At 28.5% G+C, this 23,548-nt stretch overlaps 1 protein-coding gene across 1 annotated transcript; it reads right to left on the minus strand.

Moving 5' to 3' along the window:
• Nucleotides 1-1,030: 1,030 nt before the first annotated feature.
• On the minus strand, nucleotides 1,031-8,061 carry LOC105251100 (proto-oncogene tyrosine-protein kinase ROS-like). The gene is made up of 10 exons (XM_025406141.1): nucleotides 7,818-8,061; nucleotides 7,138-7,279; nucleotides 6,482-6,575; nucleotides 6,046-6,343; nucleotides 5,496-5,812; nucleotides 3,816-5,272; nucleotides 2,750-2,854; nucleotides 2,352-2,566; nucleotides 1,610-2,083; nucleotides 1,031-1,378 (listed from the first exon to the last, which is right to left on the minus strand). Exons 1-10 carry the CDS (start codon nucleotides 7,965-7,967, stop codon nucleotides 1,031-1,033), a joined length of 3,600 nt encoding a protein of 1,199 aa, XP_025261926.1. The 5' UTR covers nucleotides 7,968-8,061.
• Between the last annotated feature and the right edge of the window lie 15,487 nt (nucleotides 8,062-23,548).

The following is a 23,548-nucleotide window of genomic DNA, read 5'->3' on the forward strand; positions in this document are numbered from 1 at the left end:
GTGTAGATTTCTGCCGCGAGGACCTGTTTAAGGGGGGAGAGTCATGTAAATGTACGTTTTTTTAAGATTTTTTTTATAAAAAAATGGAAAAGTTTATTGAATTAATATAAAACATATCTCAAAATATACGATGTAAGGTGTATTGACAAATTTTTTTAGACAAAAATATTTAAAAATGGCGGCGCCACAACTGCTGGAAGTCGGCACCATCGATTATGAAATGGTTTATATAACCTCATATGTTATTTAATATTATTTATAATGCATAATATCATACATATCTATAAAACGTTGTCAGTATTTGGTCATCTTCCGAAATGATAGACCGTAATTGTGTGCAAATATTATACATTATCAGCTTCTTAATAAGCGAAGATAGAGCAATAAGTATAGTTCATTTATACAATTGCATACTTTTGTAATCATCAATAATATAATTTAAATATATAGTAAATCATTAAATATAAAGATAAAATGTAAATATATACTTCCGAATGATGTAAAAAATCATGCATGATAACTGTTATAAATTCAAAATAATTATATTATTATATTTATATATTCACAACTATTTATAGAGGAAATTACTCGCGTTTCCTCTTTCACTCATAAATTTTATCAATTTATCATATTAATCAATTTGTAATTATTGGTTATATATAATGTCGAAAATTAATTATATTTCCATTTTGAAAAAAATATTGTTTATACACATATATATATATATATATATATATATATATATAATCGCAATTATTAGGTTTCGCTTCCATTACTCAAAAAACACAAATTAAATATATTATTATATTACGTTGTTTACAATTATAAAAACGGATGTGATATTTTTTAATAATCAAAATTTTGTGGAAGATAAGATTAAAAAATTTCTTTTATCTTTATTGATAAATCTAATATTAAGATTAAACTTGAAAATAACAAAATCAATTTAGAAATATTCTAGAAATATTTTTTCTATATTAAGATTTATTGAATCGTTTGGAAAATTAGATAAATATTAATTTAATTATTTCTAAATAGTATCGACTGGATTCAGTAAGGCATCTTCCATGTTCTTTCTTAATGCTATAATATTTTCCAGACAAAATTTGAAATTTGGTCTTGCATCCGCTGCACTCCAGCAACGTAGCATCAACTGGTACAATGGTGACGGACAATTAAGAGTCATCGGCAACCTGCCTCCAGCACGTACATGATATATCACTTCTTTATCATTCTTGTCCATATAAGGTTTCTCACCCAACGATGTAATTTCCCACATTAATACACCAAATGACCAAACATCGCTTTGAGAAGTAAATATTTCAATCATCAAAGATTCGGGTGCCATCCAGCGAATAGGAAACCAACGTTCTCCTTTCTAAAACATAATTTAAACAAAAATTTAATGTTCTGATTCAAGTTGTTCATTTTTAGAATATGTGCAAAATGAAGAAAACGTTCATTTATCTCTTGCTTTATATAAATAAAAATTATTTATATTCTATATTACTTAAAGAAACAATGAACGATACTATTATGATAAAAAAATGGAAAGTATTTTCAAAAGAATTAATTTTTTAATCATTAATTTTTTTTCATAACTGTATACCATGCGATAATAATTATCTTTGTAGATATCTCTAGCTAGTCCAAAATCTCCAATTTTGATGACACGATTCTCTCGATTTCTCGAAGATACTAAACAATTGCGACACGCTAGATCTCGATGTACGAAACGCAACTCTTCCAAGTAGCAACAACCTCGCGCAACATCTTCGCACATGGCGAGCAAATCCTGCAAACGCAGAGCAGGCGAATCTGACGCTTGCAAATTTCGACAATCTCTCAAATATTTTAACAGATCACCAGTTTCCATCAATTCCAACACTAGTAAAGGAGAATCCCCATCTAAACAAATGGCTAACAATCTTAATACATGTTTGTGTCGAAAATGATTCATAAGCTTGGCTTCCTTTAACAAATTCTTTTTCTCATGGGAAGAAGCATCTTTCCGAAGCGTTTTTATTGCAACGGATATCTCTGTGCCCAATCTTTCTAAGTTCTTCACATTTCCTTGAAACACCTGCAAAATATTTCTCACAAATTTACATGCATACTTTGTTAGAAAATGTATATAGTTTAATGTCAAGTAATATTATATTTTACTTTATATTAAATAATTCAACGAAGAATGTATAATAAAGTGCATGTTTGCTGTCTCATCTAAATTTTGTATTACTTATAATCTATTATAAAAATTTATGTAATTTATATCTTTATTAGAAAATACATATCTGTTTTGTTAAATCAAATATTAATTTGAAACATTGCTTGAAAAAATTAATTTTTACCATTCCGAATGCGCCGCTACCAATAAGATTTGTAAATGTAATTTGTTTACGTGCGATTTTAGTTATCGCACATTCATCCGGTTTACAATGTAACATAGAACTGTAAATCGTATTGAATTCAGTGTATTGGCAAGGTTCATATAGAATGGCCAATTCCATATCGGTCATTGATGAAGACAAAAATTGTTCGTTATTAATTCTGGGTTGATGATACACTGTTATAAAATTTCGACTTATTTATGTAATAATATGTATTATAAAATCTACTGTTTTTTAGTACATTTATTCGTTTAGTTTTATATAAGTAAATTATTATTTTTAGTAAATGTTTAGATATTATATCAGATATATATGTATAATCTACAATTCAAGTCGATATCTAAATCAAATATACTTACAATAATAAAAGTAGTAGACGCAGATTATAAGAACTATAACGATAAAACTTAACATCAATAATAAGTAATATTTTTTCCCTATTATTTCAGGATTGCTCGGAATATCTATATTAAGCAAAAATATAATTTTAATATTTTTGTCTATGTATGTTTTTACAAATTTATTTTTAATTATAACTTTAATACAAAATATAATTTTTTAAATTTTAGACATAGTCATATCTAAAAAAATTAGAATTAATTAGAATTAAAAACTAATTAGAATAAAAAATTAGAAATAATATCTATGCAGCACAGAATGCTACAACTACTTTGCAACAATATTGCAATATTACAAATATATTTTCACTTTATTTACGATTACGATATTAATCTTAAAAGATAATATATCTTTTTATTATATTAAGAATAGATACTATTATATCTATCATTATATTTTTCTATTTTTATGCATTTTTTATGTATTTTTCACATGTAAATAAATATAATTATAACGGATTTTTTAATTTTTAAATAAATATATAATTAGTAATGTATAGTTAGGTTAGGTTCTATAATTAATTCTATAATTAATATATATATATATATATATATATATATATATATGTGTGTATAAAGTACTCATTATAGAAGTATATAGAACATTTAAAATAAAAAAAGTGATTCGTAAGTAAGAGTTTAAAGTAATTTTGTATAAAAATATAACATTTTATGTTATATGATTATGTTTAAATATAATTTTGCAATATATTATCTTAGATATGATTATCTTAGATATTTCGAATCTCTGTTTATATAAAGCTTTTTAATTTAATTAAATGTTTTCAAGATATTCACCCATCAAAAACGAAAATATGATTGCAATAATATTGCATTCTTTCCAATATATTACACTGCAATATTGTTACAATATTTTATTGCAAAAAGCGGGCATCTTAACTTCATCACAATCTTATAACAATAACTCAGCAGAATATCACAATCGATTTGCAATATTGCAATAAAATTATTCTTCGATATATCCATGCAATCTTATTGTACTGTATGGGTATCTTCGTTTGCTTACCAAGTGTTGAAAAAATAAATCTTTCATCAGTCGGCCATGTAAAATTTTCCTCATATTCGGGATACCACAATATCAAGCGAAATATGTATAAGGTTCCCGATTGTAAATTTTCGACATGATATGTTACTTCTTTGTTATAATTCATTTTAATATAATTCATTGTTTGCCACTTTTCTGCTACAATATCTTTGTACTCTAGTATACAAAACATCGTCAGATTAATGTTTGAGATCCACGAAATGTTCATGCTATTTATGTTGACTCCGCTCAAAGTAATATTGTTTGGTTCTGAGTATATGTGAACGATCTTGCTAAAACTCTCGTTGTACAAATCGTTGAAATTAATTGGATACACACGCACGTATATCAAGTAATCTTGTACTGGTAGCGACAAGTTAATCTTTGTGAAAAATCTGCCGTCTGCTGTACGTTTCGGCATATTGATAAATTGTTCGCTCTTTTGTCGCATGCCGTTCACTAATGTAACTGACTTCCAATGCACTTCGTAAGTCACGGGCACGCAGTTCACCTTCTTAGGTGGCATCCAATGAACTGCTGCTATAGTAGGCGTCAAAGCAAGAACACTTATGTTTTCTGGTGCGTTAAGCTTGCCCGAATTAGTTTTTATTGATATCACATTCGAATCGAATGGATTTATTGATAATTGATCAAAGTAATAATTACTTAAAGTAAAATTCAACTTGTACTCTGTAAATGGTGTTAAATTCTGAATCTCGTAATATCGCTCGCACGTCACATATCGCAGCACATTAAATTTTTCAGGTTTATTGAGGTTGTTGTCTAAACAATGGCTTACAGAGATAGTATATATAGTAGTTGGTAAATTATATTTTTTGCATCCATGCTTTACAACTGGCTCCGGAAGATTTACAATGATGCTGTTTGCCGTTGCATTCACATTCTCAAAATTGTAACCTTTTTCGTCAGGTATCAGGCATCTCATTGAAGGATATGATTGTAAAGATTGATCAAAAGCGTGAATTTTATAAAATAGCTTATTTCCACTTGAGCTTATTATCTTTTCAACATATTCGTCTGCATTTACGCTCTTGAGATTTGCATATTTCTTGTTCAAAACGTATATATGAGTATATTCAGTATAATCATCCGAATTATATGTTAAAATGTAAATGTTTGTTTTGTCAATCGTCATAGATTGGAAGTCGATGTTATCACTTATGTTTTTCATGTGTAAAATCTTATTGCATATAGAAACGTTAATGTTTGTCACAAATATGCGATTAGAAAATAACCAGTAAATTAACGGCTCCTCATTATTCATGTTATCAATTATCCTATCACGAATATAATCATTATTATGAAATAGACACAAGGATGTATTTATCGGAACAATTTGTTCAATTTTTTTATCGAGATGATATTTCATTGTATTATATTCTCTACTTGTCCAATTGTAAAATAGGAAATATAAAATTCTGAAAAATATATAATTATTTTACTCACTGTAAAACATTATTTTAACAAAAATAGAAACTTGTATGTAGTAGAAATTCGAAATTCTTATATTTATATTATAACTTATTATATTTTTTACTTATTATCTCAATTATAAAACCACCTAAAATTATATAAAAATTACAAATATGCATAAATCTTTAATGAAAAATTATTTTTTTAAGTGAACGATAGTAAACGTACCCCATAGACGGTGATACATTTAAACGATCCTTATGAATTTTTGATATTAAAATGTCATCAAATTTAGTTATGCCATTTTCCCACATTGTTAAGTCGAACTTTACAATATAAGAGTAGTCTAATTTTGTATAGGCTATATATAGATTTCTTGCTACCCAGTCAATGCAAAGATTATTTACATAATAATCAAAGCTAGTAATTTTTGTGATATTATTTTCATTAATCTTCAAGGTCATTAGGTCTCTTTCTGTTAGCCAATAAATTCTATGTTCCTGTATCGAATAGGCGGCATAGGTTACTGATCTGGAAAAAAAGAGCTATATTCTATTACTGATCTGAAAAAAAGAAACTATAATTGTATAGTAAAAAATTATATTTGAGATTTCTAATTTTATAGTTATTACTGCTATAATGCTGATAATAATAAACTTGTGCAATAATAATAACTTTAATTTTATAGTTAGTGTTAAAAATAATTTATGATAATTAGAACTATTTTTTTATAAGTATACGTACCCTGACATTAAGTATTAGTAATTCTTAAATCCACGTCCAATATTTTCATATCTTGATACGTTATGAGTAATAATTTAGGTATTGGATTTTCATGTGTAGTCGACACATTGATTAAATCCGTGTAAGGACCAGCAACAATTTTATTTACAATTTTAGTATATGCACGTACTCGAAAATAATATGTCGTGTTAGATGTTAGATTGTGCACCGTGTGCTCCAATTTTGTAGCTGCGATAGTTTCATCGTCGCAGGTTTCCTTAAAATCCTCGAAGAAAGAACACTGCACTTGGTATCCTAGTATTATTTTATCGGTAAATTCAGGTTGGTTCCATCTGTAAAAACATTAAATTTTAGCCATTTTATATTTAACAAAATTATAACAGAATTAACATTTTGATATATTTATATCGTTGAATTTAAGAAAAAAAGGGAAAATTAAAGAATACAAGCTGAGAATTTAGATTCCTTACCTCAATGTCACAAAAATGTCGTTTACTTTTTCTGCGAATTGACTGTCGAATTGTACGAATGCTCTGAGAGATGTTGGCTTGTTCAAACTACTTTCTAAAGATTTTAAGATATATTAAGTATATATTAACATAATTATATATAAGATTAAGTGGATTATCTCAGTAAATCAGAAAAAAACAATTTAATGTGAAAATTAAGGAAAGAGAAAAAATAAATATAAACTATCAAATATGGAAATTAGCACAGTATTGGCCTTTAAAAAAACAATATAAGAATTTTTTGCGTCATTTAAGATTTAGAAAGTAATCATTAATTCATGGCAAAAACGAATAAATAACTTCTAATAAGATGACAAGTATTTTTCGATAAATTCCGATAACTTAAGAAATCAGAAGTATAATATTTGCGACTGCTTCAAAACAAAGTAGCAAATAAAATTGACTTTACCTTAAATCATGACAATTTTTATATACAATGTTATGTTTATGTTATGCTTTTCTATTTCTTTTTTTGGAGAGAATAGAATTTATATTCTTCTCATTATTAAAAGATATTTTTAAATTTGATTTCTATTCTCTTTTGAATTTAAATTATATTTACACTTTTTCATCATAGGTTTTGTTATTAATGTTTTATGCATTTCTTTGCAACTTACCGATAGATTCTGGGATGATAGAAATATTTGAAAGTGTAATTTCATCGTCTTCTCGCTTATTTCTCACAGTACTATCAGAACGACTCCGGTCAGATTTGAAATTTAGTATATGATGATCACTTTTCTCGGACATTGAAATATCCTTCATAAAGTATAACATACGAAAAGAATTAAGTGAATATCGCTGAAGCGGTTGTTTCTGATGCTTGTAATGATAAATTATATAAATTATAAAATTAAATAAAGATATACCGTTCGTTTTTCTTTAACTGAAATTATATTAATGGGATATATAAAAAAATGATCATCATACAAAAGTCAAAACATAAAGTTAAAATGCTAAAAGAATCAGGTAGAAAATACATATTATTTTTAGAAATAATAATTATATATATAGAAAGAGAAAATAATACAGTCAAATTTTAAAATACCGTTTAAATTAAATTTAATATACTATATAATCCATTTGTAAACAAAATTTCGAAACTTTATCCATCTTTTTTTTACAACATCGTACATACTTTTTTTATATTGAATTGTTTTATTTTATCTTATCTTATTATATTGATAGAATATATAATTTACTATCATTTATTTTTATACTACTAATTTTAGTTATACTACTAAAACACTGTAATAACATTTAATTGTTTCTTAATCAAGCGAAAAATATTTCTTACCTGTGTGAAATTTAAATTGGGATACATAAAAACACTTTCTTTCTGGAGATTGTTTGCAGTAGTATAATCTGTCGGCCTAAACGTGATAGCCTTTGTCAGAACTAAACCTTTCAATAATACACATAAAATTGTTCCAAACATAATTTCCATCTTTCGTAAACGTTTGCACTCAATCGGTTTCCATTAAATACTCAATTAATTGTTTTTCTCACTCTACTAATTTCGATGTGTGAAATGAATTGATATTAATTCATATTTATACATATGTTTTCGATAAATTCCTTAAAACTCAATTTTAACGAATTGCAAGTTATTATCTTCTAAAGTTATGTTTTTAGATTTCCCTTTATCATCACACTCACAGTATATATCTTAAGATTAAATTAGAGAATCCTTAATCACAATCAAATTACAAACGATCATAGAAGTTATAGAATTATAGATCTTGTAACATTTTCAGCCATATTCACATGCAGCGTGTAATCGAATTCACTTCAATATTTGCTATATCTTTTATTAAATATGTTATTATGACAATTCGTACAATTGTGTTATTACATACAATTGTGTTACTACGTATGCTTTTCAAAATTCATTACTGGTGAGTAAAAATCGGTATATAAATCCACTCTTAGTACATAATTTTTTGCGATATTCATATAATGCAGTTTGAATCAAATGATAAGTAACGCGGTAACGTGTTTTGGCTAACAATCACAATAGTAACTGACTCCAAATCAATCTGATCATGTGTTGCCTTGACTCAGAAACTGGATCTTGATGCCGTTTTCCTCTCTTCATGCAAATACATGCTAGCGATCGAGCATCGCGATAAGCAGTATGGTCTATGCCGGTCTAGTGTTGGTAGGAAAGAGGGCCCTCGCGTTGAAAAAGAAAATAATAATTATTTAATTTAAAGAAATTTAAAGAAATTTATAATAATTATTTAATTAATAATTATTTAATTTTATAATAATTTTTTAATTAATAATTAATAATTATTTATTATAATAATTATTTATTATAATATTTTATATTTTATATATAATATATATACATATATATATATATATATATATATCTTTATATATTTATATTTATATATATATATATCTTTTTTTACGCAACGATGTCCTCTTTGCTACCATCACTAGACCGGCATAGACGGTACTGCTTTTTGCGACTCTCGGCCGCTAGCATGCACTTGGAGTGGGGAATGACTATGACGTTTTATTAGCTGCATTCCATTGTAATTAATTTTTCTCTACGGATATACTTGGCATTATTCCAAAAAGAATTAAAATCTTTAAAAATTGTTTGACCAAAAAGTTATGGTAAATTTATCAATGAAGGGAACCCGTCTCCATTACTTTGATCTTGACATATATTGTCAAGGTCACTGCCCTGAGTAACATCCAAAAGGTTTTAGCCGTCGCTCGTTGTTTAAAGTTAAAAGTTATTAACAAAAGAATTTTACAGTTTTAATGCTTTTTATCTCCGAAAATATTGAATTGAGAAAAAAAATTTAAGCAGAAAATAAAGCCGCTGAAAAACTCTACAAAAAAGTTATATGCATTTTTTTCATAAACCTACTATTTTAGTTGTTACATGAAAAAATAATAATTTTAAATACATTTAATACAATTTAAATTTATATAGAATTTAATACAATTAAAAAATTTCGCTAATGTGTGTGTGTACGCATACATTTGTGATATTTTTTAATTATATTAATGTTTAATTATATTAAAAAATATCACAAATGTATGCGTACACACACACATTTAATTGTATTAAATTCTATATAAATTTTTTCATATTATAGTTTTATCTACACGGTGTCAATAAAATCTATATTCTCTTTCTAACTTCTTTTACTAATAACTTTTTAACGAACAGCGAGCGACGGCTAAAACCTTTTGGATTACTCAGGGCAGTGACCTTGACATATGTGACAACATATGTCAAGATCAAGGTAATGGAGACAATCTCCCTTCATCGACATATTTACCTTTTTAATAATTTAAACAAGTGTTTATATAATGTTTTCTTTAAATTAATGCATAGTAATATATATATTTAAATATTTATAAATTTATAAAAACTTATTCTCTTTAGAAATAATATAAGTATATACAAAAATTTATATATATGTATAATTTGAAATAGGGAAAAGCTCCAAAACATAATGTAAAAAAGACTTGAACGAAAATTACAATTGTATGTATTAATATTTATGAATTTACAGAATAGTTAATACTGTTTGATACATTAAAACGCAAATCTTATATGTATAAGAAATCTTATATAAGAAATCTTATATAAGAAATAAAAATATGCATGTCGAATGTTTAATAAAATATCATAAAGAACAAACTTTCCAATATAAATATCTGTTTACAATTTATTCCTCAATAATTTATTTGTATCAGCTTGATATATGATATCTACTGGATTCAACAAATCATCTTTTCAGTTTTACTTCTTAGAAATATAATATTTTCGGGATAAGATCTGAAGTTTGATCTAATTTTCACTGTAATTTTGCAACAACAGGACATTAAAATAAATGAACAATTAATTCTTTAACTACGATTGTCATCAATAAATGGCGAAACATTTTATGAAACACAGTTGTCGTCAATAAGCATCAATAATTATTTTAAAATGTTCTGTAATATCGAAATCGTTTATTTTCTCTCTCTATCTCTCCCTCTCCCCCCCATTCTAAATTATCTAAATTATTAAAATTTTTAAAATATATTAGTATAACATATAAAATATTCTGGATTTTATTTCAATATACTTAAAATATCTATAAAATGTTCTAATATTAATTAATACTTTTATATAGTAATATTTTATAAACAGCTTCACAATAATATATTATTTAGATATTTTGTGCATAAAGCTCCTGATGAATTATTTAATAATTAATCAATTTTAATCAATAAATTAAAATACTTCTATAATTTAATATTCCGCGTTAGTGTATAATTTATAATATACAAAATATTTCGGCAACGAATTATCGATAATATGATGTTCGACTTTAGTAATATAAAATGTAAACAGTAGCGCGCTTTGTCATCATTCGCACAGTGACACTCGAGTAATAAAGTAGTGATGCGAGACGCCTCGTATATTGTAATTTAAACACGACTAAGATTAGTCGTGATCGACTATTATCGATCGAAGATTATTGAAACATTTGCTATAATTATTAATAATTAAGAATAAATATTAATATTATTATAATAACATGATAATTAAGAAACGAGCACTAAGAGCCTACAAAACGCGGATGGCAATGCGTAAATTATTTCGAACATTAATTGTTCGCGAAAAATTTTTAAAAACATATACACATATGCCAAGTTATAGATTCTCTTGGTTTGAGACTTCTATAACACCCCCTTTACCCCCCTGGAGAGATGTAGACAGGAAAAATGTCGGGGCGAAGTCGCTGAATCGGGAATCGAACCCGAGTCTTTCGCTTGCCGGGCGACTGCTCATGTTGTTAAATACATAGAGCCGTATTATTTACCAATTTATTTAGAACTACACGTCGAGCTAAATTATCATGTTCTCATTATTTCCACAGATTAATAAAAACGTACAGGAGAAGTGTCGGTGTGGGGCTGAATAGCTCAGTGGTAAGAGCAGTCGCCCGGCAAGCGAAAGACTCGGGTTTGATTCCCGATTCAGCGACTTCGCCCCGATATTTTTCCTGTCTACATCTCTCCAGGGGGGTAAAGGGGGTGTTATAGAAGTCTCAAACCAAGAGAATCTATAACTTGGCATATGTGTATATGTCTTTAAAAATTTTTCGCGAACAATTAATGTTCGAAATAATTTACGCATTGCCATCCGCGTTTTGTAGGCTCTTAGTGCTCGTTTCTTAATTATCATGTTGTTAAATACATAGAGCCGTATTATTTACCAATTTATTATTATAATAATTATAATAATTATAATAATAATAATAATATTACAATAATTATTAATAATAATAATAATAATATTATTATTATAATAATTATTAATAATAAATAATCAATTAGTATATTTTATAGTATATAAAATATTTCGGGAACGAATTATCAATAATATTAAGTCAAAAAGAATTTAATTCTATAAATATAGTGGTTTGTGAGACAAAAATCTAGTAAAGAATTGGAAATTTAGGCAAAATAAAGCATTGATGTGAAATGCATAAAATTATTTTAAAACATTAAAGACAAATTAAATTGAGTCATAGATTTCGCAAAATTAAATAAAATTAAATAAATCCTCGCTCAAACGTTTCGATCTGTTTCAGATCTTTCTCAATGCTAACAATATAAATAATATAAAAAGAGAACAAGTCGCTCGCAAACAATGACATTAGTAAATACAAATTATAATACAAGGTCAAATTCAAATTATTGAGAATATTCGGCGCAGATAATGTAATCGTCGATTCGATATAACCAGCGGTTAATTCAGTAATAACAGCGAAATTTATAATTAAGGAAAATGAAATTATGTAGCTCTGAAAACGGAATACGGCTGTGGAGATGTCCGCAAGTCAGCATGTTACTCACCGATGGTATATGTAAAGATCGTAACTGCATAGAGTGGTGCTAAAAGATGGTATGCGTAAGGGCAGAGATACCGCAAACAATTAATACTCTGTATAATGATGATAGATTCCTTATTTTGCAAAAATAATTGTTCCACAGCCAAAAAGTCAGGATGTGGAAATTAAGACAAGCAGAGCAACACGCATTTTCGCAAACAAAATCAAGCAAAAAGAGGAAAGAAAATTAAATGTGAACAAAGCAGTAATATAGAAAGGAAAATAAATGAAAAATTATTAAGAGGAATACATACAAGTGGTAGATAATATGTTAAAAGAATAACAGCAAGTAAGCAGAAATTATAATAGAAAAGTATAAGCGAGATGTATCGCATACGAGACGGCGAGAAGTACTGAGCCATGAAATAGTGACGCGATAAGCATGCCAATCTTGGGGAGAAGGGAAGGGGGGGAATAAATTCAGAAACGGATCGAGACAAGGAAAAATAAATTTGATATTGTGGGAAAAGAGAAATATCTATGATAGAAAAGATTTAATGATAGGAAGGTAGACATTATCGAAATTATCGGTGTCATTCTAAACATTTAAACCATTATTCTGTCGTGTAATATGAATCATTTCCGAAATTATTCTTCTGAGAAACGAAGGATCTTGGTCCAAAATTTTAACATCATTCCATAAAAATGCATGCCCCTCAAGTCTGTGCTGGGACAAAACTGATAGATATTCGGAGAGCCGATCAATGTTAGATCGATGCTCACGGACACGAGTCGAAAGCTGTCTACTCGTCTGCCTTACGTAAGATGCGGAGCACAGCAAATTTTATATACAACATTGGAATGACTTTCTGTCGGTAAAGGATCCTTATGCGTTTTTATGAAACAATTCAATTTATTTAACACGAGAAAGCGAGAGATTTATTGAGTTTAGTAGCAATATCTTTAAATCAATAATATTATGTATGTTCGACTTTGACGACGTAAACAATAGCGTGCTATTGTTTGTATGTTATGGTATTGCTATCATTTGCTCGATGACATTTGATCAGTAAAGTTTAGAAATTTTCCCCGATCTGTGACCGTAAAGTAATATTCTCTATTCTCTAGGGGTAGTTTAGATTTATTTATATTTGCGATAGTTTGCAATATTTTGCGATATTTATGGGCGCAGTGTAATATTAATTATCTACGGATAGTATAGATTTAATTACAATGCTATATTTTATGATATTTTGCGATATCTTGGGGCGCAGAGTATTATTCTGTATCTAGGGATAATTTAGGTTTATTTATATTGTGATATTTTGCGATATCTGGAGGCGCAAACTATTATTCTGTATCTAGGGATAGTTTAGAGTTATTTATATTGGGGCGCAGTATAATATTAATTATCTAGGGATAGTTTAAGTTTATTTATATCGCAATATTTTGCAATATCTGGGGGCGCAGACTATTATTCTGTAGTTTAGGATTATTTATATTGCGATATTTTGCGATATTTGTGGGTGCAGTATAATATTAATTATCTACGGATATATTTAATTACAATGCGATATTTTGCGATATTTTGCGATATCTTGGAGCACAAAATATTATTATATATCTAGAGGTAATTTAGGTTTATTTATATTGCGATATTTTGCGATATTTTGTGGCGCAGTTTTATATTCTCTAAAGAAAATATCTGAAATAGTGATGCGAAATGCTTCGTATGTTAATTAATTGAAAAATAAATAATCGTTTAATTAATCTATAAATTCGAAAACTTCTACAATTTAATATTTTCATATATACGTATATGTTATAACACGTAAAATATTTTGACAATGAATTATCAATAACACGGTGTTCAACTTTGACAATATAAACAATATAAACAATAGCGCAATTTTGTTCATATGTCACGGCTTCGTTATCATTCGCACGGTGACACTCGAGTAATAAAGTAATGATTCGAAACGCTTCGTATATTATCAAATATTTTTTCTAAATATGGTTTAAATTAGTATCAAAACATAAAAATATAAATTCATATAATTCATATAATTATTAATAATGACGTTTCATGTATTATCAAATTCTCTCTCTACATAGTCAACCTTGGCGATATAAACAGTATCGCGATAATGTTTTTGACTTACGATCATTCCCTGGCCTTCGAGCAGTGAGGTAGTGATGTGAAACATTCCATATATTATCAAATTCTTTTTCTAACAATTATTTTGAACATTGTTTTATATAATAGATTTTCTCTTATCTTTTATATTTTTATTTATCGTTTATATTTGTGAATTAAAATTTATCTAGTATATTACAAAATTAATTATATATTATATTATACCGGGTGTTTCAGACCACCCGTACACCCCATTTTAAAGCAAAGGAAGTGGTTATTTTGAAAAATGTTTCAGACAAAAGTTGTTGAAGATAAAGTAATGCATTACATGGGTAAATTTGATTGACCTTGGGTGGCGTCGTGAAGGTCATGTCAAGGTCGACTTGAATTTTTTAAATGGGAACCCCTATTTTTCATTGCATATTCTTGTAGCTTATCTCGAGAGCTTTCCAAAACACTATAATTAAGTACCTTTTTATTAAGTACTTTTTGAGTTATAAGGCTTGAAATAATTTCTTAATTTTACATAAACCATAAAATATCTAGTAAACCATTCATTTTTCGATTATCCTTCATACTTTTATGTACAAAATAATGAGAGGAATCAATTGGTGTAAAGAAAACACATAGTTGTTTCTAAGAAAAAATATGGAATTGTTAATTGCAAATTACATATTTTTTCTTAGAAACAACTATGTGTTTTCTTTACACCAATTGATTCCTCTCATTATTTTGTACATAAAAGTATGAAGGATAATCGAAAAATGAATGGTTTACTAGATATTTTATGGTTTATGTAAAATTAAGAAATTATTTCAAGCCTTATAACTCAAAAAGTACTTAATAAAAAGGTACTTAATTATAGTGTTTTGGAAAGCTCTCGAGATAAGCTACAAGAATATGCAATGAAAAATAGGGGTTCCCATTTAAAAAATTCAAGTCGACCTTGACATGACCTTCACGACGCCACCCAAGGTCAATCAAATTTACCCATGTAATGCATTACTTTATCTTCAACAACTTTTGTCTGAAACATTTTTCAAAATAACCACTTCCTTTGCTTTAAAATGGGGTGTACGGGTGGTCTGAAACACCCGGTATATAAAATTATATATAATATAATATAACCCTCCCATGGGGTACACCTTGTCGCGGTGGGAGGGCTTAGTACCTGGACGGTGCCTTGAGGTTTATTTTTCTCAAATTTTTCAATTTATGATAAATCTTAAAGTGCCTGAATGAGAAGCTAAGTACCATTTCGCGTCATTGGTACCGTCAACGTGCCGCGGACGTCAAGCGCTTCGTCAACGCGTCGCGTTAGGTATATACATATTAGGGAGTACCGTTAAAGATATATACATCGCGCGATCAAATATAAGATTTTTAATCGCATCGAAATAGTGCGGGAGTGCCGTTCAATATCGCGCGTAAAATAACGAAAATAGCGATATAAAAATATCGCTCGCGAGTGCGGGAGTGTCGTTAAAAGTCGCGTGCCAACATGAGAGGAGGAGGAGGCTTGGGAGAGGCAAGCTCCGGCAGAGCAATCTTTTGGTAAGCAATTTATTTATTTGTAATTTGTAATTGTATTATATATTAAATATTAATAAAATATATTTATTATAATTTAAATTAAACAATTAATCGCAACAATTAATTTGATGTTTTTATTTATATTTTTTTATTTATATTTAAATAAGAGAGAATTAAAGAAAAAGATTATTAAATTAAAGCTATAATCTTGTAAAGGTGTAAAGGTGTAAGCTTTTATAAAGTTATAAGAGAATTATTAGTAATGTTTTTTAAAATTTATAGAATTATTTTATTAATCTGCTATTATTATATGCATCGAATATAAAATTCAATGTATACAATGATTTTTGAAATATTAATTATTTTGAACGCTGCTACATTAGAATCTTCTTTTGTATGTTATAGATCGATGCGACAACCCTGATGATCTGAGAGGCGGAGCAAGTCTAGGAGAGGCATCCTGCACCGGCGGAACAATCTGATGGTGAATATTATTATTTATATATTAATTGTTATAAATCGTTAACTTGTTATACACGAACAATAATTCGATCTTATTATTTAAATAAATTAAAGAGAAAGATTTTTATAAAAGAATCATATAAAGCTTTTTATTTAAAAAATAGTTTCAAAAATTTATAAAATTTTCCCATACGTGTTTATCTGCTTATTATTATACACATCGGATATAAAATTCCGCGCGATAAAAATTATTTTAAACATTAATTGCATTTTGTGAGCATTATTATAAATGAATTTTATATTTGTATGTTACAGACAACTAGCTTCGATAACAACAACTCCGCTGTTGCGCATCAGTGCTGGTGGGTGAAAAAAACTTTTATTTAACTTTAAAGTAACGGATTTGTAGAAATTGCAGATGTAGATGTAGATATAGATTGTAGAAATAATTGTTGACTTACAGCAAAGCTTTGTCTATCTTTTCACGTCTTTGAATATTGTCTTTAACAGTCCGCGCAAAATGTACTAATAATGCAAACACTTTCTTCTACAATCGAAGAAACGATCAATAATTTTATTAATGACTTTTTTGATTATGATTATTTACGTTTATACGTTATTTATATTTAAAACTAATTAAATTCTATTAAATTCTATTAAATTCTATTATTGTATGTCGATTATGAATAATAAATATTGCATAATTAATCATCACTAATCAGTCTTGTCTGGTCTATATAAAAATTTTTAGTAAATTTTATATTATACGTATACATGTAATATACATTATATATCAAGAGACACGGTAGTGTCTCGTGCCAAGTTCATGCAAAGCATTGCGCGGCACTCCGTGTATTTATACGCGAGTCGGACAGTTGAGAGTAACTTAGATTATCGGATTTCAATAACGACTGAACGGATCGAATTCTTACTAGCCTTAATCGATAGAGCGAGATTTGAATTGTATAAAGTATCTTTATTTTTGCGCTGCGTGATCTATTAACGGAGATATAATGCAAAGTCGAAATATGAAAATTTTCAATTAAGAAACGTCTTTATCATCATCATCATCATCATGATCATCATCAACGCACATGTACACAACACATAGGCTCGTTTCTACCAACGCCGCTTAACTTTAATCTTAGCTTAACTCATTCTTTGTCTCTTTCTAAAAGAACAGTTAAAAGGAGACAAAGAATGAGTTAAGCTAAGATTAAAGTTAAGCGGCGTTGGTAGAAACGGGCCATAGAAAGAGAAAACGTCCTTTCCCTCCTTTCCGTCCTTACTCTCGACAGAAGATTGCGCTAGCGACGCTTTTCGATATTAATGACATGTGTCATATGTGTCATTAGTGACATGTATCATTAACCGCATTTTGAGTAGTGATAAAGTGCAAGTTATAAATAATAAATATTAAATTAAATTATTAATTAAAAATTGGCAAGAGCCAGTACGGTATGATAATTGGAGCAAGGTAAATAAATATATATATATCTATTTTACAAGCTAAATATAAATATACAGGGTCTACCAAAAGTGTGGAAACCCCTAAATATCTCGGAAAATATACGTTTTACAGAAAAGTGTTTCCAACAAAAGTTGTAGGGTTTAAGAAGATCTATATACTGATTCTATCAGTTTGACCTTGGATGGCGTCGTCAAGGTCAGGTCAAGGTCACATTGACTTTTTTAAATGACACCCCCTACATTTGATTGCATATTCTTATAGCTTAATTCAAGAGCTTTCCAAAACACTATAATAATGTTCATTTTTATTAAGTACTTTGCGAGTTATGAGGGTTGAATGATAGAGTAGCGCCGGTATTAACATTATCCAAGGTGTACTACATGGAGGTTACTCGCTCGGATTTGCATCTGTTGTGTGTGTGATCCAGCTAACTAAGGCAAGATCGATTCCTCAACATATCCTTATATTTCGCTGAAGTCAAATTGCCAAAAAATTGCTCCATAAAACGTGTATGAAACGTCTCGTTAGTTCCTTCATTTACCGCTATGTGACGCACTACATGCAGTCTAACTCGCATTTAAAATTCAACTAAGAATGTATAAAGCTATCAAAGAACGAGCACCTTCTAACTTCAGCTTTGAGCAAGCAGAAATTAATTGTTATCGTCCAAATACAACGTACGATTAATTAAAATTAAACGTTTTAAAAATGGCTGGCGACTTGTCGGAACGTGAAAGAATCACTATCCTCATGATGCGTGGATGGGGTGATAACGAAAGATCGTTCTCTGATGTCGTTCGATTATTTAATGACACGTATCCGAACCGTCGAATTAATAAGTCCACTGTGTTAAAAACAATAGAACGTTTTAGACAAACTGGTAGCGTAAGAAATCGCTCTAAGTCAGGAAGACCATTGTCTGCAACCAACGAAGAAAAACAACTTGATGTTCTGCAGACATTTATTGAAGATCCCAATTCTAGTGTTCAGAGAGTCGCTCAAACTCACGATATTGCTCCCATGTCGGTTTGGAGAATTTTAAAGAAGAACAAGTTCCATCCATATAAATTGCAATACGTTCAAGAATTGCAAAACGGAGATGAGGAGCGTCGTATACATTTCTGTGAAAGAATGATGGCACTAATAGATGTCCGGCCCATCTTCCCTTATCAAATTGTTTTCACAGACGAGGCAACTTTTACCTTAACGGGAGAAGTTAATAATCAAAATTTTCGTTTCTGGTCAGATGAGAATCCGAATTGGGTGCGGGAAACTCACACACAACATCCACAAAAAATAAATGTATGGTGCGGAATAATAGATGGCTATTTAATAGGGCCGTTTTTTTTTGAAGAATATTTGAACGCTCAAAGGTATGAGAGATTACTTGTTGATCAAATAATTCCAGCCATACAGAATACTTTTCCAAATAATTTCCAAGAAATATGGTTTCAGCATGATGGAGCTCCTGCTCATTTTGGTGCAGGACCACGTCGTATTTTAAATGAGACTTTTCCGCTACGGTGGATAGGAAGAAGGAACGGAAATGAGGGAGGAGAGGATTGGCCACCTCGGTCACCAGATCTAACTCCTCTTGATTATTATCTATGGGGATATCTGAAGAGTAAGGTTTACAGAACAAAACCTAAAACCATTCACGAATTGATACAGCGAATAAGGGATGAAATGGCTTTGATACCTTTTGAAACGAATCGTAAAGTCATTTCTACATTCTACCAAAGATTAGCATATTGTCAGGAAGTAAATGGCAGCCACTTTCAGCATTTACTTTAACACATTGAAACACATTTGCAATCGTTTGGTGCAACCTAACCTGATCTCTGTATACACGCACCGCACGCACGCACACGCACACATTTCGAACAATTATTATGATAAATGAGCATCCACAAATTTATTTACTGTTTACTATGTCGATTGCTTTCCAGGTCTTTAAATGCTCGATTGTAATTTGGTTGGGTCTTTGCTTTTGCTGACTGGATCCACGACCGATCTTGCCTTAGTTAGCTGGATCACACACACAACAGATGCAAATCCGAGCGAGTAACCTCCATGTAGTACACCTTGGATAATGTTAATACCGGCGCTACTCTATCATTCAACCCTCATAACTCGCAAAGTACTTAATAAAAATGAACATTATTATAGTGTTTTGGAAAGCTCTTGAATTAAGCTATAAGAATATGCAATCAAATGTAGGGGGTGTCATTTAAAAAAGTCAATGTGACCTTGACCTGACCTTGACGACGCCATCCAAGGTCAAACTGATAGAATCAGTATATAGATCTTCTTAAACCCTACAACTTTTGTTGGAAACACTTTTCTGTAAAACGTATATTTTCCGAGATATTTAGGGGTTTCCACACTTTTGGTAGACCCTGTATATAATATATTAATTATATATATATATATATATATATATATAATGTATATTATATATACTTATTCTATATATATTTTTATATAATTTGTTTATATATTAAAGGAATATACATATATATATACATACTATTTTTAATATAATATCTCTTAGCAAATTAGACTAAAAAAGGAAGTGATATAATTCCCAAAAACTTACCTTTTTAAAAAAAGGTAAAAAAAGGGCGCTAAGTTCATGCACTAATTGTCCAACTGTCATATTGTCTACAAAAATAGTGATGTAAAAAAATTGCGCCAACTAAGAATAAAAATTTGTACAAGATAAATAGAAGTACAAGGAAAAAAACTTGTACAAGTTAAATACAAATATTTTAATTGAAAACATTGTTATACAAAATAGTTGCTTTAATTTTCAAAAATAATAATATTAAAAAATTAAAAATTTATTTAAAAATTGGAAACTGAAAATTAATATAAAACAAGAAAGTAAAAAAAATTTTAATTAAAAAAACTTGACGCTTAAAATTTAGGCTTTTAAGCTGAACAATATATTAATAAAATTGGCAGAAAATGAACCAATCAATTTTCTTATGCTTATGGTTATGCGCTTATGCAAAAGTGTGTGCTGCAGCCTTAAGGCTTTAGGGGCTATCCGGACAAACTTGCATAGGTGCATATGCATAACATAAGACCATATGGACCAATGAGCATCGAGTATTATGTTATGTAAGTCAATATAGCGATTTAATACTCGATGCTCATTGGTCCATATGGTCTTATGTTATGCATATGCACCTATGCAAGTTTGTCTGGATAGGCCCTTAAGGCCGCAGCACACACTTTTGCATAAGCGCATAACCATAAGCATAAAAAAATTGATTGGTTCATTTTCTTATGCATATACTTGGGGACCAATCAATTTCCTTATGCTTCTGGTTATGCGCTTATGCAAAAGTGTGTGTTGCGGCCTTTACCCTCTGAGAACTTTCGTGGACATTGACTTTGTAGTTCATGTTCACGTTTTTTAGATTAACAGAGAGCGTATCGCTTTCAGGGATCACCTAAAAGTGGGTCTAGGTTTAGATTAAGATAAGATTAATTAATAACTAACGTAAATTTTGATATACATTTTTTATATATTATATATATTTGCTTTATTATAGTATGATACATTAGAAATAAGAAAGATTTTAACTTTGATGTTTTCTTTATGTTTAAGCATTTCTTTTACGTATTAAGATTGTTAGAAGTTTTTATAGTTTAATTTGTATAAGCTACGATAGTACTAAAGAAGTTTATTATATGACTTCAATATTTTTACCTATTGCTAAATCTTACCAACAGACGATATAACTTACATGTATCAAGCTGTATGGCGACTAGCCAGAGCGTGCTTATTGCTCAATAAAAAAAAATAAATAAATAAAAGTGGGCCATGACACTTCTCAGTCTTCTCTCTGATAATAAACAATATAGAATAAAATTTCTCAAACCAAATAGAGTACAACAAGATTAGAGGAGTGGACAAGGAAAGAAAAAGGATAAGGAAAAGAGAGGTGGGCGACTATATCGCAGAAAAATCTTTATCCTGTCTATCGGGTCTTGAACTCAAGATGGATATGATGATATAAAGGATATAAAGATCCTTTATACGGCATGCAAACACTTTATCGCCTCAGCCATTAATCGCCCTTAATGTTTGTCTAAATTAGGGATTTAGTCCATATTGATGGCCGTTTCTGTTATCGAATAATTATTTTATTATATTTTCTTGAAAACTTGAATTAAAAAAATAGCTTTTGATTGCTTTCTAAAAACTATCGAATTTTTATCGAATTTATTTCTTATTTTCGGTTTTTCACTTCTTTCGGAAAAGAGAATGTTAGATCTGTCCTGTGCATATAAGAAATGTGAAATAATATAATAACAGAATTTTAACTAAGATATCTTGTTGAGTGATTTTCAAATTATATTTGTAATCTAAATTATAAAGTTATAATGATGTGAATTCTTTATATATCACTAATAGTTAAGAATATTATTATAATGTATTATTAACTACCTCTATTAAATCTGCAATATTATTGTAGTCAGTCTGTGTTTCAGTATTTATTTCTTTAATTATTTTACATCCTATGAATCAATGATTTATGCCAGCAATTAGAACAGATGATTTCCTGCTTTCATAAAGTGGATGTACATCATTTTTATGTCTCAATGATTCATCCAGAAAAAACAGAAATTGTCTTTTTTATCACCTAAAAAAAATAAATATGTAAACAAAATTTCGTTTACAGACAAAAAAATAATGAAAAATTTATTAATATAACTAATTGTTGTTTTAATTTGTTGATTCAACATATTACTTGTACTAATAGATTGTTATTTCTATTAATTAATTTCTAATAGATTGTTATTTCTATTAATAAAACTACTATAATTAAAAGATAGTATATAAAATTTGTCTACTTTTATACTCTTTGTACAAAATGTTCCATTATATACATGCATCATCGTTTAATGCATTATAAAATCCGAATGAATTCAAAATACGGTCCTTAAAATAATACTCTGCCCTCTCCATATATTCTATATTACTAAAAGAATAATAAAATATGCATTTATATATATGTACATTTATATTAGAGTATAAATAAAAAAGTAAAAGGAGAATTCATTATAATGTATGTTGTATTCGCGGAATGATAATATTCATATGTACACGTATAGAGAGACAAATATTTCTAGTATTTACAATAAACTAATTAAAAAACGTTGTGAATAAAGTCTCTCTACTTATTACTAATTAAGCTACAAATTATTTTGATATATGTTATCAAAGGTTTGATAGAAATAATTTTTTCAGTAAAAAATAAAAGTTTCTTCACTCTTAAAAAAATTATATATTTAAAAAAAAAATAAATCGCATTTGTAATTCCGTATATAAAAATATTTTATCGTTCTATATGCGTTAACACAAAGTTGTGAAAAGAATTTTTAATTAATAAAATATAATATATAAAAAACATAAATTTTTATTAAATTATTTTCTAATTCTTTTAAAAAAACTTAAAATCAGAATTAAATTGTCATATTCTTATACATAACATTGCATTCGAAACGTAAGTTTGTGAACGTGTTTTAATATATACGATTGTATATAATTC

The sequence above is a fragment of the Camponotus floridanus genome, unplaced genomic scaffold, assembly GCF_003227725.1.
Source record: "Camponotus floridanus strain SB8 unplaced genomic scaffold, Cflo_v7.5 scaffold134, whole genome shotgun sequence".
NCBI lineage: Eukaryota > Metazoa > Arthropoda > Insecta > Hymenoptera > Formicidae > Camponotus > Camponotus floridanus.